The 26131-nt window shown below is 44.9% G+C and overlaps 1 protein-coding gene and 20 non-coding genes across 21 annotated transcripts in view; 20 read left to right on the top strand and 1 right to left on the bottom strand.

Moving 5' to 3' along the window:
- Positions 1–26131, bottom strand: part of trpm5 (transient receptor potential cation channel, subfamily M, member 5) — a 77337-nt gene that overhangs the window by 39146 nt on the left and 12060 nt on the right. Inside the window, exons 2-6 of the mRNA XM_055154529.1 lie at positions 22774–22841; positions 19098–19236; positions 18804–18984; positions 18138–18304; positions 2523–2709 (exon numbers count right to left, since the gene is read on the bottom strand). Coding sequence (XP_055010504.1) covers positions 2523–2709; positions 18138–18304; positions 18804–18984; positions 19098–19236; positions 22774–22841 — 742 coding nt within the window. The remainder of the gene's footprint in view (positions 1–2522; positions 2710–18137; positions 18305–18803; positions 18985–19097; positions 19237–22773; positions 22842–26131) is intronic.
- On the top strand, positions 6160–6232 carry trnar-ccu (transfer RNA arginine (anticodon CCU)). The gene has a single exon. It is a non-coding gene; the product is annotated as a tRNA-Arg (tRNA).
- trnam-cau (transfer RNA methionine (anticodon CAU)) lies at positions 10789–10860 on the top strand. Its single transcript has one exon. It is a non-coding gene; the product is annotated as a tRNA-Met (tRNA).
- trnam-cau (transfer RNA methionine (anticodon CAU)) lies at positions 11210–11281 on the top strand. Its single transcript has one exon. It is a non-coding gene; the product is annotated as a tRNA-Met (tRNA).
- trnam-cau (transfer RNA methionine (anticodon CAU)) lies at positions 11417–11488 on the top strand. Its single transcript has one exon. It is a non-coding gene; the product is annotated as a tRNA-Met (tRNA).
- trnam-cau (transfer RNA methionine (anticodon CAU)) lies at positions 11832–11903 on the top strand. Its single transcript has one exon. It is a non-coding gene; the product is annotated as a tRNA-Met (tRNA).
- On the top strand, positions 12040–12111 carry trnam-cau (transfer RNA methionine (anticodon CAU)). The gene has a single exon. It is a non-coding gene; the product is annotated as a tRNA-Met (tRNA).
- Positions 12248–12319, top strand: trnam-cau (transfer RNA methionine (anticodon CAU)). Its single transcript has one exon. It is a non-coding gene; the product is annotated as a tRNA-Met (tRNA).
- Positions 12451–12522, top strand: trnam-cau (transfer RNA methionine (anticodon CAU)). Its single transcript has one exon. It is a non-coding gene; the product is annotated as a tRNA-Met (tRNA).
- Positions 12658–12729, top strand: trnam-cau (transfer RNA methionine (anticodon CAU)). The gene has a single exon. It is a non-coding gene; the product is annotated as a tRNA-Met (tRNA).
- trnam-cau (transfer RNA methionine (anticodon CAU)) lies at positions 12865–12936 on the top strand. Its single transcript has one exon. It is a non-coding gene; the product is annotated as a tRNA-Met (tRNA).
- Positions 13072–13143, top strand: trnam-cau (transfer RNA methionine (anticodon CAU)). The gene has a single exon. It is a non-coding gene; the product is annotated as a tRNA-Met (tRNA).
- Positions 13485–13556, top strand: trnam-cau (transfer RNA methionine (anticodon CAU)). The gene has a single exon. It is a non-coding gene; the product is annotated as a tRNA-Met (tRNA).
- On the top strand, positions 14107–14178 carry trnam-cau (transfer RNA methionine (anticodon CAU)). Its single transcript has one exon. It is a non-coding gene; the product is annotated as a tRNA-Met (tRNA).
- Positions 14521–14592, top strand: trnam-cau (transfer RNA methionine (anticodon CAU)). Its single transcript has one exon. It is a non-coding gene; the product is annotated as a tRNA-Met (tRNA).
- On the top strand, positions 14718–14789 carry trnam-cau (transfer RNA methionine (anticodon CAU)). The gene has a single exon. It is a non-coding gene; the product is annotated as a tRNA-Met (tRNA).
- Positions 15812–15883, top strand: trnam-cau (transfer RNA methionine (anticodon CAU)). Its single transcript has one exon. It is a non-coding gene; the product is annotated as a tRNA-Met (tRNA).
- Positions 16019–16090, top strand: trnam-cau (transfer RNA methionine (anticodon CAU)). The gene has a single exon. It is a non-coding gene; the product is annotated as a tRNA-Met (tRNA).
- On the top strand, positions 16226–16297 carry trnam-cau (transfer RNA methionine (anticodon CAU)). The gene has a single exon. It is a non-coding gene; the product is annotated as a tRNA-Met (tRNA).
- Positions 16433–16504, top strand: trnat-ugu (transfer RNA threonine (anticodon UGU)). Its single transcript has one exon. It is a non-coding gene; the product is annotated as a tRNA-Met (tRNA).
- Positions 17224–17295, top strand: trnam-cau (transfer RNA methionine (anticodon CAU)). Its single transcript has one exon. It is a non-coding gene; the product is annotated as a tRNA-Met (tRNA).

Here is a 26131-nt window from a genome sequence, read left to right as displayed (position 1 = left end):
CTGAACCAGTCACGTGGTACGGGCGGTTCACGAGGCTTCGAACGTCACCACATACGTCACCGATACAAACCTCGATATGCGCTTCACCAAAGACTTCCCTGAGCCTCAACACGGCCGACACATCACTAGTACTTCCTTACATCTGTCTGTAGGGAGGAGCTAACTATAGTGAAACTACTCTGAAACTAACACACTTACTTGTTTACAGTTTCTGTTAGTTAGTTAAGCCTATTGAACTGCACTGAGTGTGGGGTCACATTAGCATAACCATTCAGGTCCATAATGGAGCTTTCACACCTCTGGACCTGATCTGGCTACAGCTATTGTTCTCTTGTTTGTTTTGATTTAGGTTTGTGGATGGAGTTGTAAATAGGAGATAGATGGTGTCTGAGTCCCCCCATTTCTGTTTAGAGAAGGATTCTCTTTCTGAACAAAAATAGTCTCTTTAACTCCCCTCTCAAACCAGTTCTTTTCTCTGGCTAAGATCTGTACCTCACTATCCTCAAAGGAGTGACCCGAGGATTTTAGGTGGAGATGTAAGGCAGACTGAGGTCCGATGCTGCTTTCTCATCTGTGTTGGTACATCCTCTTGTGAAGTGGCTGTTTTGTTTCTCCAGTGTATTGCTCACTGCAGTCTTCACTACACTGAATGGAGTAGACCATATTGCTTTGTTTGTGGCTCAGTGTTTTGTCCTCTGGGTGGATCAGTTTCTGTCTTCAAGTGTTTGTAGGTTTGAAAAGGACTGGGATCTCATGTTGTCTGAACATCCTCTGCCCTTTCTCCTAGGTACTGCTTCTCTGTTGTCATGTTTTTTAGCTCGCTTTGTTTTATTGAAACACATCTGAAACACATACTTTGCCAGTTTATATTTCATACATACTTTGCCAGTTTATTTTTCAGTCTTTTTGTCGATTCTTCTGGATGCAAAATGATAAACAGAATCCTATTCTTCAAACATAAATCCCAAATCTAATCGCGATCACGATGCTTGTCAAAAAAAAACACAATTTGATATTTTTAGAGCTCTCTCTGATGACAGCTAAAGGCATGAACATGAAAAAAAAAAAAAAAAGGTGTTTAGCAGTCATTTAGCGATGCCATTGCTATGCTAATTCATGTGTTCAGTGAGCACGGTTTGAAAAGCCAGAAATGCTAGAACAAATCCGGTAATGGAGACTTCTGAGTTTCTTATCTATTACATAACAGTTTGGGAGTGCAACATAGTGATTTCTGAATGCTTAGAGAAAACAGGATTACCGGCTATACTTCTCACTTTCCCAACGCTTTCCTAAAATCCTCCTCTTTCTTTATGATTAGATGCAGACACTTTGACCCTAAGAAGTACTTTAAAATGATATCTACATGAAAAAAAGAGTACAACCCTTTTTGTTAGCTCCTCCCTTCAGACAGATAAAAGACAGTGTCTAATTGTGTCTAAACCTGACCAGAACTGAAGAAGCAGCTTGGATGAGCAACGAAATGTGGTAGAATTGAAATTTCTATTGCGATACAGTCCTTTTAATGAATGTGTGAATAAAGCAAAATACAAGTCTATGTACATTTTTTTTTATATGTACGAAAAATCCCTCAGTCGTCCAGGTAGAATCCATGACAAAAGAGAAATTCAATTTGCTGACTGGACAAAAATGTATTTGTTTGACGTTTCGCGCTCATTCAAGTTTTTATATGTCCTCCTTAACGATAGACTGTATAAAGATGTGGACTACATGAGTGTGACGTCACCCACAGCATTTAGCTCTAGTCAAATGAAGCTCATTGAAGCTTGAAGTTATAAGGGGAATTTCAAATTGAGTTCCATATTTGACGGTGAGTATCATAGCAACCAAAAAGCCAATTTGGAGCGAGGCTGTCCCTTCGCACTAGCAACGCTCTCAGTCAAACATATTTGGTCAAAAAATATTGTCCTTTACTGTCAAGCAAACCTGTTGCTAACAGTGGAGACCTCGAGGAAAAATGGCCCTGATTTGTTTGTTATTAAAGTTTGATTTACGAAGAAAATAATGGAAACTAGAAACACCATGATCATGTAGAGCGGGTTAATATGAACATTTTAAGACGAAAATGAGTCTGACAAAACCACAATTCCAATTCCCAATTCCAGAGGACGTGACTGAGAGGCAGATTAATCAATCAGAGAGGCTCATGTCTGTCTGCGTCAGAGACAAACATGACTGCTTACATATAAAAACTGAGAAAAATCTACTTAATGGATTGAGAACCAGCATGGATTTTTACAGAATCAACAATCGAAACACCAAACCATGACTTATTTCAGGTAAAAGAAGTTATATATTTTGTTCTGAATAAGAACTTTGGAAATGACGGCTGTGGTTGGGTCATCTAAAATTTGTTTTTTCATACTCTATGGTCTGGTTCCAGTCCCTAACAGATTAATACTGAATGTAGGAGGGACTGTCTGGTCAGGCAAGCGGCGCGCAAGTTAGCTATGTCCTTGACTGGTAGATGTAACCTGCTTCTCTGACTTTGCCAACACTCGTACCTCCGTATCCAGTGCGCTGCAGGGAGATGTGCTTGAGCAGTTTGACCCTCATCTCGCTGGTGGCCCCGGCCTTGTTGGGGTCCTCCTCCACCAGGACGAAGTGGGAGTGGTTACTGTCCAGAGAGTAGACCGACCCGTGAGGCAGGTCCTGGGGCTTGTACGCTGCAGGCTCATCCCCCTGGAGAACCTGAGAAACATATTAATTAAAAGTTTGTAAAGCTATCTGAATTACTTTCCTTCTTAAAATTCTATACAGTACAAAATGCCAGTAAAGAGTGGAAAAACATATGCAAAATCAGCTTTTCAGAGCTTTGAACCATGTAATAACTGTTTGTCTTTCTCATTTCTCATTTCTTTAAGTTGTATTTGGAGTGATTTTAGCATATTTGAACAATCTTTAATCACTTTTTTCGAGAGCTATTTTGCCCCTGTAAATCTGACAAATATTGATTCATGTTAATGAATATACACTGTCCCATTTAAATAAACAGATAAATAAATGATTTCTTTAGTAATGAAGTTGATTAGCTGCATATTAAGGCAATTTAGCCACTGCACTGATTCTACTGGAGGAGTTTCATTTTTTTAATTACAAAAAAAAAAAAAAAAAGAAATAGGCCTATACCAAAACACACACACAAAACTCCAGGTATTTTGATGGGGACATTTTCAAAAACATACTTGGTCAAAAGCTTTAAAAAATCTGAAAATGTGTTCAGAGTATGGCTCTGAACTAAATTTGTTCAGCATAATAAAGTAAAATTTGTTTTGCCCCATAAAAATATATTGCAAGAGAGGTAACTAACCAGCTGCCATGCCCTGTGTCCACTAATAAAGTGTTTTTATTGAAAGCTAACCCAAAAGTAGTGCTGGTGTGCTGGTAGCAGGCTGGTTGTAAAGTGATTCTAAAACTCCTGAACCCATGAAAGCTGTGAAGCATGATTTGTATAGGTGACTGAGGGGAATAAATGGTCTTGTAAGCTTTTTTGTTGCGAAGCATACAGGTTTGAACCACAGCTTCCAGTTTAGAACTAACTAGGTATTTATTTAGAAAACACCAGTTTAAAATATGTAGTGCAATGCAAAGATTAACTCTCTCTGTGTTTAGTAAAAAAAAAGTTTGAAAGGAAGATTATATCGCAAATCATTATTGATTTTGTAATCACAAACAATCCAGCTGTTCTGCCAAGTATAGGGACTAAGGTTGAATCGGTCTAAGACCATTCTTATTGCAATGAGGCGATCACAGCCCCAGTTACCTCGTGGATAATGCACTGGCCTCCTCAGCTAGTGATCGTGGGTTCGGATCCCACCTGGAACAACTTTCAGCAGAGTGGCGCAGAGGAAGCGTGCTGGGCCATAACCCAGAAGTCGATGGATCGAAACCATCCTCTGCTAAGATAAGTTTGTAAAGGCTTGTCCAAGCCCATTTTTATTGCAATGAGGCGCTCACAGCCCCAGTTACCTCATTTATAATGCACTGGCCTCCTCAGCTACTGATCGTGGGTTCGGATCCCGTATTTGACAGATTTCAGCAGAGTGGCGCAGCGGAAGCGTGCTGGGCCCATAACCCAGAGGTCGATGGATCGAAACCATCCTCTGCTAAGCTAAGTTTGTAAAGGCTAGTCCAAGCCCATTTTTATTGCAATGAGGCGATCACAGCCCCAGTTACCTCATTGATAATGCACTGGCATCCTCAGCTAGTGATCATAGGTTCGGATCCCACCTGGAACAGCTTTCAGCAGAGTGGCGCAGAGGAAGCGTGCTGGGCCCATAACCCAGAGGTCGATGGATCGAAACCATCCTCTGCTAAGCTAAGTTTGTAAAGGCTAGTCCAAGCCCATTTTTATTGCGATCACAGCCCGGTTAATTCATGCATAATGCACTGGCATCCTCAGCTAGTGATCATAGTTTCGGATCCCACATGTAGCGTCTTCAGCAGAGTGGCGCAGCGGAAGCGTGCTGGGCCCATAACCCAGAGGTCGATGGATCGAAACCATCCTCTGCTAAGCTAAGTTTGTAAAGGCTAGTCCAAGCCCATTTTTATTGCGATCACAGCCCGGTTAATTCATGCATAATGCACTGGCATCCTCAGCTAGTGATCATAGGTTCGGATCCCACATGTAGCGTCTTCAGCAGAGTGGCGCAGCGGAAGCGTGCTGGGCCCATAACCCAGAGGTCGATGGATTGAAACCATCTTCTGCTAAAATATTTTTGTAAAGGCTAGTCCAAGACCATTTTTATTGCAATGAGGTGATCACAGCCCCAGTTACCTCGTGGATAATGCACTGGCCTCCTCAGCTAGTGATCGTGGTTTCGGATCCCGTATTCGATAGATTTCAGCAGAGTGGCGCAGCGGAAGCGTGCTGGGCCCATAACCCAGAGGTCGATGGATCGAAACCATCCTCTGCTAAGCTAAGTTTGTAAAGGCTAGTCCAAGCCCATTTTTATTGCAATGAGGCGCTCACAGCCCCAGTTACCTTGTGGATAATGCACTGGCCTCCTCAGCTACTGATCGTGGGTTCGGATCCCACCCGGAACAACTTTCAGCAGAGTGGCGCAGCGGAAGCGTGCTGGGCCCATAACCCAGAGGTCGATGGATCGAAACCATCCTCTGCTAAGATACGTTTGTAAAGGCTAGTCCAAGACCATTTTTATTGCAATGAGGCGATCACAGCCCCAGTTACCTCATGTATAATGCACTGGCCTCCTCAGCTACTGATCGTGGGTTCGGATCCCGTATTTGACAGATTTCAGCAGAGTGGCGCAGAGGAAGCGTGCTGGGCCCATAACCCAGAGGTCGATGGATCGAAACCATCCTCTGCTAAGCTAAGTTTGTAAAGGCTAGTCCAAGCCCATTTTTATTGCGATCACAGCCCGGTTAATTCATGCATAATGCACTGGCATCCTCAGCTAGTGATCATAGGTTCGGATCCCACCTGTAGCGTCTTCAGCAGAGTGGCGCAGCGGAAGCGTGCTGGGCCCATAACCCAGAGGTCGATGGATCGAAACCATCCTCTGCTAAAATCAGGTTACTGATTTTGTAATGACAAACAATCCAGCTGTTCTGCCAAGTATAGGGACTAAGGTTGAATTGGTCTACAGTAGACGTCATTCTCACTTTAAGCCAAGAGAGATGCCTGTGGTCCAGACTTCAGCAAATAAACCTTTATCCACTTTCTTTTTGAATTTGACAGATCTTTTCGAGTCCAAACCTTTTCTACAACTACTAGTCTAGTTTTGTGGTTCCATGTTTGTGATATATCAGCAGAGTGGCACAGCGGAAGCGCGCTGGGTCCATAACCTAGCTAGCGATGGAGCGAAACTGTCTTCCGCTAAGGCTTTTTAGGTAGCAGTGGAGAGGCTTATTATACAAATCTAAATGAAGGAAAATTAAAAATAAAAGCATTAGATAGTTTCAGGATGTTCAGTTCACAACCGATTTTGAAAGATAAAATCACATCCTAAATCTTTGAATAATGGACTAGCAATCAGAAAGCGTAACATCGCAAACACAAGCTTAAAAACAGGATAAATTCACTGTGGATCTGGCCCCTGTAACCTTACATTCCAATGAGTTTAAAAAGTCCTTTGTGTAATTCTGCCACAGCCTTTTGTTTGGAGTATGGCATGCACAGCCCCAGTGGCCTAATGGATAAGGCACTGGCCTCCTAAGCCAGGGATTGTGGGTTCGAGTCCCATCTGGGGTGGCTTTCAGCAGAGTGGCGCAGCGGAAGCGTGCTGGGCCCATAACCCAGAGGTCGATGGATCGAAACCATCCTCTGCTAAGATAAGTTTGTAAAGGCTAGTCCAAGATCATTTTTATTGCAATGAGGCGATCACAGCCCCAGTTACCTCGTGGATAATGCACTGGCCTCCTCAGCTAGTGATCGTGGGTTCGGATCCCGTATTTCACAGATTTCAGCAGAGTGGCGCAGCGGAAGCGTGCTGGGCCCATAACCAGAGGTCGATGGATCGAAACATCCTCTGCTAAGCTAGTTTGTAAAGGCTAGTCCAAGACCATTCTTATTGCAATGAGGCGATCACAGCCCGGTTAATTCATGCATAAATGCACTGGCATCCTCAGCTACTGATCATAGGGTTCGGATCCCACCTGTAGCGTCTTCAGCAGAGTGGCGCAGCGGAAGCGTGCTGGGCCCATAACCCAGAGGTCGATGGATCGAAACCATCCTCTGCTAAGATATTTTTGTAAAGGCTAGTCCAAGACCATTTTTATTGCAATGAGGCAATCACAGCCCCAGTTACCTCGTGAATAATGCACTGGCCTCCTCAGCTACTGATCGTGGGTTCGGATCCCGTATTTCAACAGATTTCAGCAGAGTGGCGCAGCGGAAGCGTGCTGGGCCCATAACCCAGAGGTCGATGGATCGAAACCATCCTCTGCTAAGCTAAGTTTGTAAAGGCTAGTCCAAGCCCATTTTTATTGCAATGAGGCGATCACAGCCCCAGTTACCTCATGGATAATGCACTGGCCTCCTCAGCTACTGATCGTGGGTTCGGATCCCGTATTTGACAGATTTCAGCAGAGTGGCGCAGCGGAAGCGTGCTGGGCCCATAACCCAGAGGTCGATGGATCGAAACCATCCTCTGCTAAGATACGTTTGTAAAGGCTAGTCCAAGATCATTTTTATTGCAATGAGGCGATCACAGCCCCAGTTACCTCATTGATAATGCACTGGCCTCCTCAGCTAGTGATCATGGGTTCGGATCCCACCTGAAGCGTCTTCAGCAGAGTGGCGCAGCGGAAGCGTGCTGGGCCCATAACCCAGAGGTCGATGGATCGAAACCATCCTCTGCTAAGATACTTTTGTAAAGGCTAGTCCAAGACCATTTTTATTGCAATGAGGCGCTCACAGCCCCAGTTACCTCGTGAATAATGCACTGGCCTCCTCAGCTACTGATCGTGGGTTCGGATCCCGTATTTGACAGATTTCAGCAGAGTGGCGCAGAGGAAGCGTGCTGGGCCCATAACCCAGAGGTCGATGGATCGAAACCATCCTCTGCTAAGCTAAGTTTGTAAAGGCTAGTCCAAGCCCATTTTTATTGCAATGAGGCGATCACAGCCCCGGTTAATTCATGCATAATGCACTGGCATCCTCAGCTAGTGATCGTAGGGTTCGGATCCCGTACATTTGAGCAGATCTTCAGCAGAGTGGCGCAGCGGAAGCGTGCTGGGCCCATAACCCAGAGGTCGATGGATCGAAACCATCCTCTGCTAAGATACGTTTGTAAAGGCTAGTCAAGATCATTTTTATTGCAATGAGGCGATCACAGCCCCAGTTACCTCATGGATAATGCACTGGCCTCCTCAGCTACTGATCGTGGGTGCGGATCCCGTATTTGACAGATTTTCAGCAGAGTGGCGCAGCGGAAGCGTGCTGGGCCCATAACCCAGAGGTCGATGGATCGAAACCATCCTCTGCTAAGCTAAGTTTGTAAAGGCTAGTCCAAGCCCATTTTTATTGCAATGAGGCGATCACAGCCCCAGTTACCTCATTGATAATGCACTGGCCTCCTCAGCTAGTGATCATGGGTTCGGATCCCACCTGGAACAGCTTTCAGCAGAGTGGCGCAGCGGAAGCGTGCTGGGCCCATAACCCAGAGGTCGATGGATCGAAACCATCCTCTGCTAAGATACGTTTGTAAAGGCTAGTCCAAGACCATTTTTATTGCAATGAGGCGATCACAGCCCGGTTAATTCATGCATAATGCACTGGCATCCTCAGCTAGTGATCATAGGTTCGGATCCCACATGTAGCGTCTTCAGCAGAGTGGCGCAGCGGAAGCGTGCTGGGCCCATAACCCAGAGGTCGATGGATCGAAACCATCCTCTGCTAAGCTGAGTTTGTAAAGGCTAGTCCAAGACCATTCTTATTGCAATGAGGCGATCACAGCCCCAGTTACCTCATGGATAATGCACTGGCCTCCTCAGCTACTGATCGTGGGTGCGGATCCCGTATTTGACAGATTTCAGCAGAGTGGCGCAGCGGAAGCGTGCTGGGCCCATAACCCAGAGGTCGATGGATCGAAACCATCCTCTGCTAAGATAAGTTTGTAAAGGCTAGTCCAAGATCATTTTTATTGCAATGAGGCGATCACAGCAGCCTGGTTAATTCATGCATAATGCACTGGCCTCCTCAGCTAGTGATCATGGGTTTGGATCCCACATGTAGCGTCTTCAGCAGAGTGGCGCAGCGGAAGCGTGCTGGGCCCATAACCCAGAGGTCGATGGATCGAAACCATCCTCTGCTAAGATATTTTTGTAAAGGCTAGTCCAAGACCATTTTTATTGCAATGAGGCGATCACAGCCCCAGTTACCTCATGGATAATGCACTGGCCTCCTCAGCTACTGATCGTGGGTGCGGATCCCGTATTTGACAGATTTCAGCAGAGTGGCGCAGCGGAAGCGTGCTGGGCCCATAACCCAGAGGTCGATGAATCGAAACCATCCTCTGCTAAGATACGTTTGTAAAGGATAGTCCAAGATCATTTTTATTGCAATGAGGCGATCACAGCCCCAGTTACCTTATTGATAATGCACTGGCCTCCTCAGCTAGTGATCATGGGTTCGGATCCCACCTGGAACAACTTTCAGCAGAGTGGCGCAGCGGAAGCGTGCTGGGCCCATAACCCAGAGGTCGATGGATCGAAACCATCCTCTGCTAAGATACTTTTGTAAAGGCTAGTCCAAGACCATTTTTATTGCAATGAGGCGCTCACAGCCCCAGTTACCTCGTGAATAATGCACTGGCCTCCTCAGCTACTGATCGTGGGTTCGGATCCCGTATTTGACAGATTTCAGCAGAGTGGCGCAGAGGAAGCGTGCTGGGCCCATAACCCAGAGGTCGATGGATCGAAACCATCCTCTGCTAAGCTAAGTTTGTAAAGGCTAGTCCAAGCCCATTTTTTTATTGCAATGAGGCGATCACAGCCCGGTTAATTCATGCATAATGCACTGGCATCCTCAGCTAGTGATCATAGGTTCGGATCCCACATGTAGCGTCTTCAGCAGAGTGGCGCAGCGGAAGCGTGCTGGGCCCATAACCCAGAGGTCGATGGATCGAAACCATCCTCTGCTAAGATACGTTTGTGAAAGGCTAGTCCAAGATCATTTTTATTGCAATGAGGCGATCACAGCCCCAGTTACCTCATTGATAATGCACTGGCCTCCTCAGCTAGTGATCATGGGTTCGGATCCCACCTGGAACAACTTTCAGCAGAGTGGCGCAGCGGAAGCGTGCTGGGCCCATAACCCAGAGGTCGATGGATCGAAACCATCCTCTGCTAAGATAAGTTTGTAAAGGCTAGTCCAAGCCCATTTTTATTGCAATGAGGCGATCACAGCCCCAGTTACCTTCATGGATAATGCACTGGCCTCCTCAGCTAGTGATCATGGGTTCGGATCCCATGTAACAGATTTCAGCAGAGTGGCGCAGCGGAAGCGTGCTGGGCCCATAACCCAGAGGTCGATGGATCGAAACCATCCTCTGCTAAGATACGTTTGTAAAGGCTAGTCCAAGATCATTTTTTATTGCAATGAGGCGATCACAGCCCCAGTTACCTCATGGATAATGCACTGGCCTCCTCAGCTACTGATCGTGGGTTCGGATCCCGTATTTGACAGATTTCAGCAGAGTGGCGCAGAGGAAGCGTGCTGGGCCCATAACCCAGAGGTCGATGGATCGAAACCATCCTCTGCTAAGCTAAGTTTGTAAAGGCTAGTCCAAGCCCATTTTTATTGCGATCACAGCCCGGTTAATTCATGCATAATGCACTGGCATCCTCAGCTAGTGATCATAGGTTCGGATCCCACCTGGAACAGCTTTCAGCAGAGTGGCGCAGCGGAAGCGTGCTGGGCCCATAACCCAGAGGTCGATGGATCGAAACCATCCTCTGCTAAGATACGTTTGTAAAGGCTAGTCCAAGATCCATTTTTATTGCAATGAGGCGATCACAGCCCCAGTTACCTCATGGATAATGCACTGGCCTCCTCAGCTAGTGATCATGGGTTCGGATCCCGTACCTTTGACAGATTTCAGCAGAGTGGCGCAGCGGAAGCGTGCTGGGCCCATAACCCAGAGGTCGATGGATCGAAACCATCCTCTGCTAAGATACTTTTGTAAAGGCTAGTCCAAGCCCATTTTTATTGCAATGAGGCGATCACAGCCCCAGTTACCTCATGGATAATGCACTGGCCTCCTCAGCTACTGATCATGGGTTCGGATCCCGTATTTGACAGATTTCAGCAGAGTGGCGCAGCGGAAGCGTGCTGGGCCCATAACCCAGAGGTCGATGGATCGAAACCATCCTCTGCTAAGATACGTTTGTAAAGGCTAGTCCAAGACCATTTTTTATTGCAATGAGGCGATCACAGCCCCAGTTACCTTCATGCATAATGCACTGGCCTCCTCAGCTAGTGATCATGGGTTCGGATCCCACCTGTAACAGTCTTTCAGCAGAGTGGCGCAGCGGAAGCGTGCTGGGCCCATAACCCAGAGGTCGATGGAATCGAAACCATCCTCTGCTAAGATACGTTTTGTAAAGGCTAGTCCAAGCCCCATTTTTATTGCAATGAGGCGATCACAGCCCCAGTTACCTCATGGATAATGCACTGGCCTCCTCAGCTACTGATCATGGGTGCGGATCCCGTATTTGACAGATTTTCAGCAGAGTGGCGCAGCGGAAGCGTGCTGGGCCCATAACCCAGAGGTCGATGGATCGAAACCATCCTCTGCTAAGATACGTTTGTAAAGGATAGTCCAAGATCATTTTTATTGCAATGAGGCGATCACAGCCCCAGTTACCTTATTGATAATGCACTGGCCTCCTCAGTTAGTGATCATGGGTTCGGATCCCACCTAGAACAACTTTCAGCAGAGTGGCGCAGCGGAAGCGTGCTGGGCCCATAACCCAGAGGTCGATGGATCGAAACCATCCTCTGCTAAGATACTTTTGTAAAGGCTAGTCCAAGACCATTTTTATTGCAATGAGGCGCTCACAGCCCCAGTTACCTTGTGAATAATGCACTGGCCTCCTCAGCTAGTGATCGTGGGTTCGGATCCCGTATTTGACAGATTTCAGCAGAGTGGCGCAGAGGAAGCGTGCTGGGCCCATAACCCAGAGGTCGATGGATCGAAACCATCCTCTGCTAAGCTAAGTTTGTAAAGGCTAGTCCAAGCCCGTTTTTTATTGCAATGAGGCGATCACAGCCCCAGTTACCTCATTGATAATGCACTGGCATCCTCAGCTAGTGATCATAGGGTTCGGATCCCACATGTAGCGTCTTCAGCAGAGTGGCGCAGCGGAAGCGTGCTGGGCCCATAACCCAGAGGTCGATGGATCGAAACCATCCTCTGCTAAGATACGTTTGTAAAGGCTAGTCCAAGATCATTTTTATTGCAATGAGGCGATCACAGCCCCAGTTACCTCATTGATAATGCACTGGCCTCCTCAGCTAGTGATCATGGGTTCGGATCCCACCTGGAACAGACTTTCAGCAGAGTGGCGCAGCGGAAGCGTGCTGGGCCCATAACCCAGAGGTCGATGGATCGAAACCATCCTCTGCTAAGCTAAGTTTGTAAAGGCTAGTCCAAGATCCATTTTTATTGCAATGAGGCGATCACAGCCCCAGTTACCTCATTGATAATGCACTGGCCTCCTCAGCTAGTGATCATGGGTTCGGATCCCACCTGGAACAGCTTTCAGCAGAGTGGCGCAGCGGAAGCGTGCTGGGCCCATAACCCAGAGGTCGATGGATCGAAACCATCCTCTGCTAAGATACGTTTGTAAAGGCTAGTCCAAGATCATTTTTATTGCAATGAGGCGATCACAGCCCCAGTTACCTCATGATAATGCACTGGCCTCCTCAGCTAGTGATCATGGTTCGGATCCCACCTGACAGCTTTCAGCAGAGTGGCGCAGCGGAAGCGTGCTGGGCCCATAACCCAGAGGTCGATGGATCGAAACCATCCTCTGCTAAGATACGTTTGTAAAGGCTAGTCCAAGATCATTTTTATTGCAATGAGGCGATCACAGCCCCAGTTACCTCATTGATAATGCACTGGCCTCCTCAGCTAGTGATCATGGGTTCGGATCCCACCTGGAACAACTTTCAGCAGAGTGGCGCAGCGGAAGCGTGCTGGGCCCATAACCCAGAGGTCGATGGATCGAAACCATCCTCTGCTAAGATACGTTTGTAAAGGCTAGTCCAAGATCATTTTTATTGCAATGAGGCGATCACAGCCCCAGTTACCTCATGGATAATGCACTGGCCTCCTCAGCTACTGATCGTGGGTTCGGATCCCGTATTTGACAGATTTCAGCAGAGTGGCGCAGCGGAAGCGTGCTGGGCCCATAACCCAGAGGTCGATGGATCGAAACCATCCTCTGCTAAGATACGTTTGTAAAGGCTAGTCCAAGACCATTTTTATTGCAATGAGGCGATCACAGCCCCAGTTACCTCATTGATAATGCACTGGCCTCCTCAGCTAGTGATCATGGGTTCGGATCCCACCTGGAACAACTTTCAGCAGAGTGGCGCAGCGGAAGCGTGCTGGGCCCATAACCCAGAGGTCGATGGATCGAAACCATCCTCTGCTAAGATACGTTTGTAAAGGCTAGTCCAAGATCATTTTTATTGCAATGAGGCGATCACAGCCCCAGTTACCTCATTGATAATGCACTGGCCTCCTCAGCTAGTGATCATGGGTTCGGATCCCACCTGGAACAGCTTTCAGCAGAGTGGCGCAGAGGAAGCGTGCTGGGCCCATAACCCAGAGGTCGATGGATCGAAACCATTCCTCTGCTAAGATACGTTTGTAAAGGCTAGTCCAAGCCCTTTTTATTGCAATGAGGCATCACAGCCCCAGTTACCTCGTGGATAATGCACTGGCCTCCTCAGCTACTGATCGTGGGTTCGAATCCCGTATTTGACAGATTTCAGCAGAGTGGCGCAGCGGAAGCGTGCTGGGCCCATAACCCAGAGGTCGATGGATCGAAACCATCCTCTGCTAAGATACGTTTGTAAAGGCTAGTCCAAGATCCATTTTTATTGCAATGAGGCCGATCACAGCCCCAGTTACCTTCATTGATAATGCACTGGCCTCCTCAGCTAGTGATCATGGGTTCGGATCCCACCTGGAACAACTTTCAGCAGAGTGGCGCAGAGGAAGCGTGCTGGGCCCATAACCCAGAGGTCGATGGATCGAAACCATCCTCTGCTAAGATACTTTTGTAAAGGCTAGTCCAAGACCATTTTTATTGCAATGAGGCGATCACAGCCCCAGTTACCTCATGGATAATGCACTGGCCTCCTCAGCTACTGATCGTGGGTTCGGATCCCGTATTTGACAGATTTTCAGCAGAGTGGCGCAGAGGAAGCGTGCTGGGCCCATAACCCAGAGGTCGATGGATCGAAAACCATCCTCTGCTAAGCTAAGTTTGTAAAGGCTAGTCCAAGCCCATTTTTATTGCAATGAGGCGAATCACAGCCCGGTTAATTCATGCATAATGCACTGGCTCCTCAGCTAGTGATCATAGGTTCGGATCCCATTGACAGATTTCAGCAGAGTGGCGCAGCGGAAGCGTGCTGGGCCCATAACCCAGAGGTCGATGGATCGAAACCATCCTCTGCTAAGATACGTTTGTAAAGGCTAGTCCAAGATCATTTTTTTTGCAATGAGGCGATCACAGCCCCAGTTACCTCATTGATAATGCACTGGCCTCCTCAGCTAGTGATCATGGGTTCGGATCCCACCTGGAACAACTTTCAGCAGAGTGGCGCAGAGGAAGCGTGCTGGGCCCATAACCCAGAGGTCGATGGATCGAAACCATCCTCTGCTAAGATACGTTTGTAAAGGCTAGTCCAAGCCCATTTTTATTGCAATGAGGCAATCACAGCCCCAGTTACCTCGTGAATAATGCACTGGCCTCCTCAGCTACTGATCGTGGGTTCGGATCCCGTATTTGACAGATTTCAGCAGAGTGGCGCAGCGGAAGCGTGCTGGGCCCATAACCCAGAGGTCGATGGATCGAAACCATCCTCTGCTAAGCTAAGTTTGTAAAGGCTAGTCCAAGCCCATTTTTATTGCGATCACAGCCCGGTTAATTCATGCATAATGCACTGGCATCCTCAGCTAGTGATCATAGGTTCGGATCCCACATGTAGCGTCTTCAGCAGAGTGGCGCAGCGGAAGCGTGCTGGGCCCATAACCCAGAGGTCGATGGATCGAAACCATCCTCTGCTAAGATACGTTTGTAAAGGCTAGTCCAAGACATTTTTATTGCAATGAGGCGATCACAGCCCCGTTAATCTGATAATGCACTGGCCTCCTCAGCTAGTGATCAGGTTCGGATCCCACCTGTAACAGCTTTCAGCAGAGTGGCGCAGCGGAAGCGTGCTGGGCCCATAACCAGAGGTCGATGGATCGAAACCATCCTCTGCTAAGTAAGTTTGTAAAGGCTATCCAAGCCCATTTTTATTGCAATGAGGCGCTCACAGCCCCAGTTACCTCGTGAATAATGCACTGGCCTCCTCAGCTACTGATCGTGGGTCGGATCCCCGTATTTGAGATTTCAGCAGAGTGGCGCAGAGGAAGCGTGCTGGGCCCATAACCCAGGTCGATGGATCGAAACCATCCTCTGCTAAGATAAGTTTGTAAAGGCTAGTCCAAGCCCATTTATTGCAATGAGGCGATCACAGCCCGGTTAATTCATGCATAATGCACTGGCATCCTCAGCTAGTGATCATAGGTTCGGATCCCACGTGTAGCGTCTTTCAGCAGAGTGGCGCACGGAAGCGTGCTGGCCCATAACCNTCAGCAGAGTGGCGCAGCGGAAGTGTGCTGGGTCCATAACCTAGCTAGCGATGGAGCGAAACTGTCTTCCGCTAAGGCTTTTTAGGTAGCAGTGGAGAGGCTTATTATACAAATCTAAATGAAGGAAAATTAAAAATAAAAGCATTAGATAGTTTCAGGATGTTCAGTTCACAACCGATTTTGAAAGATAAAATCACATCCTAAATCTTTGAATAATGGACTAGCAATCAGAAAGCGTAACATCGCAAACACAAGCTTAAAAACAGGATAAATTCACTGTGGATCTGGCCCCTGTAACCTTACATTCCAATGAGTTTAAAAAGTCCTTTGTGTAATTCTGCCACAGCCTTTTGTTTGGAGTATGGCATGCACAGCCCCAGTGGCCTAATGGATAAGGCACTGGCCTCCTAAGCCAGGGATTGTGGGTTCGAGTGCCCATCTGGGTGGCTTTCAGCAGAGTGGCGCAGCGGAAGCGTGCTGGGCCCATAACCCAGAGGTCGATGGATCGAAACCATCCTCTGCTAAGATACGTTTGTAAAGGCTAGTCCAAGATCATTTTTATTGCAATGAGGCGATCACAGCCCCAGTTACCTCATTGATAATGCACTGGCCTCCTCAGCTAGTGATCATAGGTTCGGATCCCACCTGGAACAGCTTTCAGCAGAGTGGCGCAGCGGAAGCGTGCTGGGCCCATAACCCAGAGGTCGATGGATCGAAACCATCCTCTGCTAAGATACGTTTGTGAAGGCTAGTCCAAGATCATTTTTATTGCAATGAGGCGATCACAGCCCCAGTTACCTCATTGATAATGCACTGGCCTCCTCAGCTAGTGATCATGGGTTCGGATCCCACCTGGAACAGCTTTCAGCAGAGTGGCGCAGCGGAAGCGTGCTGGGCCCATAACCCAGAGGTCGATGGATCGAAACCATCCTCTGCTAAGATACGTTTGTGAAGGCTAGTCCAAGATCATTTTTATTGCAATGAGGCGATCACAGCCCCAGTTACCTCGTGGATAATGCACTGGCCTCCTCAGCTACTGATCGTGGGTTCGGATCCCGTATTTGACAGATTTCAGCAGAGTGGCGCAGCGGAAGCGTGCTGGGCCCATAACCCAGAGGTCGATGGATCGAAACCATCCTCTGCTAAAATCAGGTTACTGATTTTGTAATGACAAACAATCCAGCTGTTCTGCCAAGTATAGGGACTAAGGTTGAATTGGTCTACAGTAGACGTCATTCTCACTTTAAGCCAAGAGAGATGCCTGTGGTCCAGACTTCAGCAAATAAACCTTTATCCACTTTCTTTTTGAATTTGACAGATCTTTTCGAGTCCAAACCTTTTCTACAACTACTAGTCTAGTTTTGTGGTTCCATGTTTGTGATATATCAGCAGAGTGGCACAGCGGAAGCGCGCTGGGTCCATAACCCAGCCAGCGATGGAGCGAAACTGTCTTCCGCTAAGGCTTTTTAGGTAGCAGTGGAGAGGCTTATTATACAAATCTAAATGAAGGAAAATTTAAAATAAAAGCATTAGATAGTTTCAGGATGTTCAGTTCACAACCGATTTTGAAAGATAAAATCACATCCTAAATCTTTGAATAATGGACTAGCAATCAGAAAGCGTAACATCGCAAACACAAGCTTAAAAACAGGATAAATTCACTGTGGATCTGGCCCCTGTAACCTTACATTCCAATGAGTTTAAAAAGTCCTTTGTGTAATTCTGCCACAGCCTTTTGTTTGGAGTATGGCATGCACAGCCCCAGTGGCCTAATGGATAAGGCACTGGCCTCCTAAGCCAGGGAAGGTCACTCCTCCTGGAGTTGGTTGGATTGTTGTTGTCGTCCCATTGGGGGTTGGTTTTCAGCAGAGTGGCGCAGCGGAAGCGTGCTGGGCCCATAACCCAGAGGTCGATGGATCGAAACCATCCTCTGCTAAGATATGTTTGTAAAGGCTAGTCCAAGATCTTTTTTATTGCAATGAGGCGATCACAGCCCCAGTTACCTCTTTGATAATGCACTGGCCTCCTCAGCTAGTGATCATGGGTTCGGATCCCACCTGGAACAGCTTTCAGCAGAGTGGCGCAGAGGAAGCGTGCTGGGCTCTTAACCCAGAGGTCGATGGACCGAAACCATCCTAAGCTAAAATCGGGTTACTGATTTTGTAATGACAAACAATCCAACTGTTCTGCCAAGTATAGGGACTAAGGTTGAATTGGTCTACAGTAGACGTCATTCTCACTTTAAGCCAAGAGAGATGCCTGTGGTCCAGACCTCAGCACGTAAACCCTAAACTCCTTGTCATTTCCTCTACTTGGCCAAAAAATGGAAATGTTAAGTAGAAGCTCTGCCAAGAAAGTCTGTGTTTTTTCATGTTATAAAAGTTTCAGTTGTGTTCAAATCACTCGGACATACCCAAAGATTGTATAACAGACTAGACCCAAAAGGGGGTATTTTTTAAAAATGAACTGTGATTACACATTTTAAAGCAAATTTAATGAGCTAGGTGTGCCTACATATGTTCAGAAATAAAGTCTATGGCTTCCTAAATCTCGTTTTGTGGGTTTGAGTCCCATGCATATGCTGTATCCGTAGAGTAGCACAATAGAAGTGTGTTGGGCCTATAGCCCAGCGAGTGACAGAGTGAAACCGTCCTCTGCAAAGGCTTTTTAGGTACAACTGTAGAGGATTATTATACAAGGGAAATTAAAAATAACAGCATTGGGTAGTTTCACGGTGTTCAGTAATTAACTGTGATTACACAGTAGCTTTATTCCTACCTTAGCCTGGACCAGAGCCTCTCGGTTGTGGATCATGTTCCACGGGGCTATGCCGATGGCCACCACGCGCACTTTGGACGAGGTGCTAGCCAGAGAGTGGTCCCTCACAGCCTGACCCAGGTGTTTAGTGATGCCAAAGCGAAAACCATTGGTCAAAATCCAGGCCCCTGTGGAACATCACAAGTAAGAAACCAGGGGCCAAACTGTTTTAGAAAAGAGATTGGTACAGATGAACTAATGTTAACATTTATGGGAGATAGTGATCACGCAAATAACAGTGGGGGACATAAAAATAATTTGTTTTAGTGAACTAATGACACCAGCGAACACTTAAAAAAAAAAAAGCCATATAGGCCCAGGTTGGTTGATGTATGGTTGGATGGTTTTGCAAACACATTTGAAATAGATGCCATTCATTTGAATATGAAAATGTATGAGCATGCTGCTGCAGCTGACATGACACATACCAGTGGGACCAGGCCATCTGGCATCATTACACAAAACAAATCTTAGTGCTTCATTTGAACCTAAAATGTGAGATGAATTTATTTTGTAACTCCCTGAGATCCCTGAGCTGACACAGCTCTGTGTGAGTAGAAACAACTAAAGAGGTTCAAACAGTGTCTGATAAAGACTTTACAGTCTATGGCCATGCACAGGCCTTACCTGTACTTTGTGCTGCCTTCACCAGGCCTTTCCTCAGAGTGTCTCTGAGCCACGGCTTCATCTGTGCCACCTCGTCTCCTCCCACTAGCGCCACCACCAGGTGTGGAGGGGCCAGGCCCCAGTCCTCTGTCAGCATGCGGTATATCTGCACTGGGTCAGTGCTGCTCTTCACACGCACAAACTGTGAACAGAACAGAGTCATCCAGAGCCCCATGGATGTACTAGTGTACACAGTAATGTGTCAGAGCCTTATGGATGTACTAGTGTACATAGTACTAATATAGTGTGTCTGACCTTCCCTCTGGTTTTGGTGGGGCCCATGAAATCGATGTCCCCCACACGGCCTGCTGCCCAGTGACTCTTCTTGCGACCCCGGCCCACACCACCCAGAGTCTCGTCCACAGTGGAGCAGCAGGAGCAGCCCAGCAGAACACTGGAGGAGAGGGGTCACACGTGTCAGTGGATATGGTCGTGTACATGTGCTTATAGGCTTATAGAGGCTGCTCTGGCGGAGGTAAAATGGCACAAATGGAGATGGAGGATAATGCCCCCTAATGACACCATCACAGGCACCTTCACTTCTGATCTTATCTCTGCTCACAGAGAAAGAGTCCGATTTTCAGTCCAAAAGTGTGAGAAAAGGTGACAGGCAGTTGATTCTCCAGCCAGACTGAATGTGGATCCCTGTCATTACTGTCCTACCCATTTCCATTTCCTTTACCATACAGACCTATCTCCTCACTTGTCTGTCCCTGACAGCCAATCACACCCTGCTACCTTTGTCTCTCGGCCAGTGAACTCACAGCCTGCACATTACTAGGTTATTGCAGCTCCAAAGAATGTCTCTGCTGAAGGTTTATGAATGAAACATGAGAGAGCACGTCCTGGTTTACCACCTAATGATGTCACAAGAGGGACCCATGTTTCCAGAGGCCTGTTGATGGAGACATACTGAATGTGTAGAATTACAACATTCATGAATGAAACAAAACACAATTCCATCTATGTTTGTGACATCATGATAATAGCAACAGGTGTACAGTGTAAATTGCCATAATGGTTGACAGTATGGCAATAAACATATATTTTTAATTTGATTAGATAAGTTTATGTGCATGCTGTAGAATATTTGAGGCAACGCACTAAAGCTGCTGGAGATAAGCAGGTGGCATAACTCTGCACCAGTAAAGTTACGCAGTGCCCCTTTAAAATTAAACATATAAAAAGGTTGATTTAACATAATATTGGTAATTTAATATTGTGTGGTCTGTGTGCAAATATGATGTGTAGGGCTGTAGTCCTTAGTCATTTGTTGATTTGTGTGTTTTAGTCCACCAAAATTCATATTAATTGACTATTTTTAATTTCATTTAATATGGCTCAATTTCTTCAACAGCAAGATAACACCTGTTGTAAATCATGAATTTAATCTGCAGTTTTCATAAATACAGTGTTTTAGTCTATAAATAGTTGTTTTGTATCAACTCCCGTGCAGTTTGGGTCAGATTATAATGGCATGTAATAGTTTTGAGAGCTTTTGCCACGTCCCTTTTTTAGTCGATATTTTTTATCGACTTATATATATTTTTTAGGGCCGACACGTTAACGCGGAGCCCACAGCCGGACCACCCTCGGCTGGTCCGGCTGTGGGCTCTGAGCTTATACGGGTTCCTGACTCCTTCTTTCAGATGCCCCTGAGGTGTCCAAATCGAGGTGTCCAGTGCGGTTTTCATTGCTGCGGTCTCGCTTACATTATGCTATTACAGGGTATTTGCAAAGGCCCAGAAGATTTCGTGATATGATTTCGCCCATAACTCAAAGAAATATGATTGGCTAAGACAATTATCAATCTCAAACTTTGTTCCAGCCACAGAAGACCCTGCAGGGTTTTTTTTTTAGTTCAGTGCTGCAGGGGGAGTTACTGATTTACCCAGATACCTTTGGAAGAAAAATTGTGATTGGTCCATTTCCATTCCATTATATTAACCCTTTGTTTCCCAAGAAATATCAGTCCAAGTTTATAACAATGATCTAGAAATTATTACTAGTAGTAGTGTTTATTACTCACTGAATAAAAAATATTGAAAAAATATATTAGTAGTACAAAGATTCATTCAATATTTTTTCTTGAGCCTTCACTGAATACCTTGAAGGCTCTGAGGGTTCCCCTCTGAAAGAAATGCTGTTTGCACAACAAATGTACAGCTCTTTCACTTACATTTCCAATAAAAGTGCGCTATATGCTACTTTTTAATTCATGAATTGGTTTTGATTATAACATGTGATTAATCGCAATTAATCGCACTGAAACTTATGTGACTAATGCAATTAATATTTTTTGTTTTTGCCCAACCCTAATATTTTTTTGTCAACCGAAAATTTTTCTATGTAAGAATCCATCACTCTACCAACCAAAATGGACAATAAAAATACCTCATGGACATTCATTTTCCTCAATAAATGTATATCACAGCTCTTGAGGTCAAAATAAGTCCACAGTGTTTTGCCTGCATCTAATTATAAAATCCGTTATTGTCCGAGAATCAGGACGTGCACAGTTAGCATGCTAGTTTTTGTTACCGTGACCACATCAGAAAGTCGTGAAATATAAGATCATCACAGTGAATAATTAGGATGCTCTGAATTGAAAGAAGTTAACCGAGGAGTCATTTTGGACCAATACAAACTGTTTAAAATGAATCAGTTCTGGGGTTTTTTATGTGTCCAATGCCTTGTGGTTGTATTTGTACAAAATATGAGTACAAATATAGTGTATAAGTTCCTAAACTTTTTACAGAAAGTTACTTTCTGACTGTCTAAATGACAACTTTTGAAACCCTATAGAAAGAGTACAACATGAAAATCGTATCTCTAAATGAACTCAGAATGATCTAAATAAACTCAGTCTGCGTACCACCAGAACTGTGTGTTAGCATGCTAATTGTTATTAGCTGTAATGTGGCTGCAAAACACAGTTCTGGTCCCTGAGTGTTGGGAAAAGTGCTTATAAACTAATTTTGGTTAAATTTGGTAAAAATTTTGGTAAATAATTAGAATACAGTTTTTTGTGTTTTAAGTGGTCCTACATTACGCAAAATTGTCTCTTGTGAGCTTTAAAGGTTGTACAGAGGATTTTTTAAGGAAAGAGAAATGTGCATGCATGACACCACCTTCCTCCTCCACAGCTCCCTCAGTAGAAACATCTCCTCCCGCCTCCTTACTCTAGAAATCACGCTTGTTTATGCTTGAATTACTGTTGAAGTGACCTGGCTAGAAATAATTTAGCGACCGACGTGTCAGTTTTTAGACCCTTTGTCTGCTTCATTTGCGCAATCACTGAAAGAGATCTCCAAGAATCACATGTGTGCCTGCAACTCAGTTACACTTTACAACCTAACAGCCTATAGGAAATGAGGTAGTCTTGTTATCTATTGGCTGATGTTTATCTGCTCTCACTATGTCCACAGTTGATAGATCTTCGTTCTTTTTTTTTTTTTTGCTCATCATAATTACAAGGCTGCTGCATCTCTGTAATGGTATTTTAAACTTTCATTGACAATTTGAAACAAAAAATAAAATCCTCCATACAACCTTTAAGCCATGTTATAATGTTGTTACCTTATCAAAAACATACCTGGAAGTGTGTTTCGTGTTCTTTAATATTTTATTTATTTATTTAATCCTTTATTATTTGTCAGTCTACATCTCCAAAGCTCAAAAAGTTCTGTTCCAACTTGTGATGTCATGTCATATCAGTGTTCTGTTTGAGAGAAGAACTCAGTCAAATTATGCAGGATTTGTGTCTTAAACATGTGTGAATGAAAGTGAACACACTTCCAGGTATGCTTTTAATGAGGAAACAGCATTATAGTCAGAAAACAGCATAATATGGACCCTTTAAGACAGTAAAAATAATGTGCAGTTCCTTTAATAACCCTGTATTTGAACGAATGAATGAGTTGATACAGACCTGTGCTCCTCAGACCACACCAGCACATCTCCGCACCTCAGGCAGCGCGTCTGTTGCTGTACCGCCCCCTGCGGACACAACAGGGAGTGACAGAGGGACAGGTTAGGTTTGCCTCTTCGGGCATTCTCAGAACTACCTGTGGTCCATGCAAAGTTCTGGCATTTCCATGTGACCTCGCCCTGTATGCAAACTGCCTCCCAAAGTGTGCTACAGTGCGACAGAGGGTGACAACTGAACTAAGCACACCCAGCACGGACATACACGAGCTGTTTGGTGTTGGATTGTGAATAAAAAATCTTTATTTGAGCTATATTGATGAGTTAATGACTAAATAAACTAAATACTAAATCAGCTTTGGTTTTTTTTGGTATGCATTTTAAAAGTATTATCTACTGTCCTTAGTCAATTTATGGTAACTTTAGTCCAAACTAGTTACCTGAACAGCCAGAATCACACGCTTTGACAAAACTTTACAAAGACGAGTGGATCTGGACCTTTATCCTGTCTCTTAGATATCAGAGGGTTATGATTGACATTTGAATTAACCAATCAGAGAGATGCACACATAAACAAACACATAAAAAAGGTTTTAGAAGCAGCACTGATTTTTGCAGAATAAATAGCCAAATTACCAAACTATTACTTAACTCAGGTAAAAGAAGTTATTATTTTTGTTCTGAATTATACAAGAATTTTGGAGAGGATTGGGGGAACACTACAAATTAGCACCAGAAAGACGTTTGGAAACATGCAATGACAACTTCAGGTGTAGTTACTGACGCTGGGCTCGCTGACCAACCAATTGAAATAAATGTCATCAGCAGTAAAATGAAGACTGCATACGTATGTGCTGTTTGGATTTATCTTGAATTTGGCGCCCTCATCTCTTCTAATCGCATGTACCCAGTGCTCTCGGAGTTATGCATCAGTGGGGAAATGATGAAAACTGAGGTATGGTTGTAATTGTTCATTATTCGAACATAACGAAACTTCACAATGACATGTAGATGAAGAAAACTGGGCCATTTTCTAATTTTTCCTATATTTTGTCAGACTTACTACCATGAACAGAGCCCACCGGAAGTTGTCACTGCATGTTTCCAAACGTCTTCCTGGTTTGTTTGTGACATAAGCGTGAATAGAGCCTATTGTCAGTTTCCAGGCCCTTCTGGATTCAAACAGAATGACTGGTCAGGCAAACAAACTGGGTGAATAAGCATCTTTTAGAAAAAAACCTACATAAAAGTTTGTGCTGTCTTCAGTGGCTTCTGCAATTTCAAGTAGTTGGTGACATTACGAAAGATTTCCCTGATTACACTTTACAATTTCTGATTACAAATACTTGACTGCAGGGACGCAGTTTGAAGCGTGGATATCTGTTCAGTCCAATCACACTGTTATTTTCAACTCCAGACTCCGCCCCTCCTCCTCTCTCACTCTCTTCTTCAGTCCTCCAGGTGCTGCCCAGTTTAGCAGCTCTATTTGCAATGTGGTTGTGGGCAGAGTTTAGTTGTTTAGTTAAACTTTAAAGCCATTGTAGCTAGGGCTGCGAGATTTGAATGGACACAATCAGCAAATCGCAAAGGCTGCAGTTTGTTTAGTACCATAATATCCTTAACAAACAACAAAATATCCAGTCTTACTCTGCATAAGCCTGTAGTTTGGATCTGTAAACATGTCTTGCATATGATTCTCTTATCTCCAGTTCACATTTTAGTCTTTTTATCAATTCTTCAGGACTCAAAATGTGAACTTTGCATTATTAAACTATTATGAAATGCATTATAGTTTAGTAACAGTAACACATAGTTAACATTTTTACATTATTTTTGTAGGACTCGGTTTGTTTGCTTTGGGCTGTATTCAAAGGCTTGGTTACTTGTTGCTCTCTGAAAGTCTGGGAACTGTGCTTCATTCTCTTAGTTCATTCATGTCATGTTTTTCTATCTTTTTTAAATGCTGGCACACGTCTTTTGTTGAAAAGATACCGCAGCACATAATCCATTAAAGCCTTATCAAATGACTCTAATCAGAAAAAAAATATGTGTAAATAATGTCTGCATAACTGTCTGGCTCTTTTCATTTTGCATTAGTGTTCATTTGTGTGTCTTTTCTGGTTTGCTGTTACTCCAAATTGACAGCCCATTACACGAAATAACGGTGAATTAGTGAAATAGTTGAATTTAAATTAGATTTTCGACGGTGCACTTGAAAATCCCTCAGGGCACACTATTAAAAACACACTGGTTGAAAATAAAGGGGATGGTCGATAGTGTTTTTATTTTGCTTGTATTACAGAGGTCTTTAGCAGACCATTCATTTCTTTAGTGGACTGCAGCCCTAGAATGTTTAAAGGCAGTTGTTTCCACATGGTTCTGACCAAACGACACACCAATTAAAACAAATAGTCAGTCAACAGTTTATCAGATTCATGTTGTAATGGTTTAGCCTGATTCATCAGCCAGTTTTGCTTCGTAGAAACCATCTGACCTCGCAGCCTTAAGATTTCGTTCGCATGACAGTAGGAGTGTACTTTTTTACATTTAACTAATCGCTGCTATTTGGTCGTGATGTATGTAATGTGCCTCTAATGAGGCTAACTGGTTGTTATGGCCCCAGGCCTTAGATTGTCATTTGTTTTGTGTGTTATAAATTATTCTGCTGACACACCTTGATTCCTCCTGTGGGTGCCCTGGTTTGTGATTGGTGGGGCATGTCTACGCCCACCTCACCTGCAGCCACCGCCCCCTACTTAAGGAGATTGCCTGCACCTGTTCACGGCTGCTGCAGTATGCCATTTTTGTTCGTGTGTGTAGTATAGTTTAGTTCTGTTTTGTGCCTTTTTTTGATTTGGTCACTCGATTGTGTTTGTGTGGAGTTTTTATGAACTGTCTAATGTATTCTGATTCCTAACCTAGTCAATGGAGAGAAAAGGAAAAAAATAAAAAAAAGACGATTTTGATACAGTAAGTCATTGACATTGGTGCATTTTTACCATGCACAAAGAGATGGATCCTCAAGAGCGTTCACAAACTCACTAGAATCCATCTTGGCCCCTGTTGGTGCATTATGGCCCCACATATGGTGGGCAACTAATCACAGAGTAGCCAAAGGCCAACCCCCAATTTACACCGTAGCAGTAACAGTGTGTTAGTGCAGCAGCACAGTATCACTTTTCATTTTAACCGCTCGGACAATCTACACCAGCAGTGTCATACAAGCATCCAACAGCTGTCATTATGCTACGTGCTGCTCAAATGAGGTTGGAGTTCTAATTTTTTCGTGTCTACAGAGCATCTTCAGGCTTTTTAGCAGGAGAAAGACAGGAAATAAGTATGGGATATAAAAATTCGAATGC

Source organism: Boleophthalmus pectinirostris, unplaced genomic scaffold, assembly GCF_026225935.1.
Source record: "Boleophthalmus pectinirostris isolate CB_2022bp ecotype Guang Dong unplaced genomic scaffold, ASM2622593v1 HiC_scaffold_19, whole genome shotgun sequence".
In the NCBI taxonomy this organism is placed as follows: Eukaryota; Metazoa; Chordata; class Actinopteri; order Gobiiformes; family Gobiidae; genus Boleophthalmus; species Boleophthalmus pectinirostris.
The sequence above is the reverse complement of the archived record's forward strand: the minus strand, read 5'-3'. Positions and strand labels throughout refer to the sequence as shown.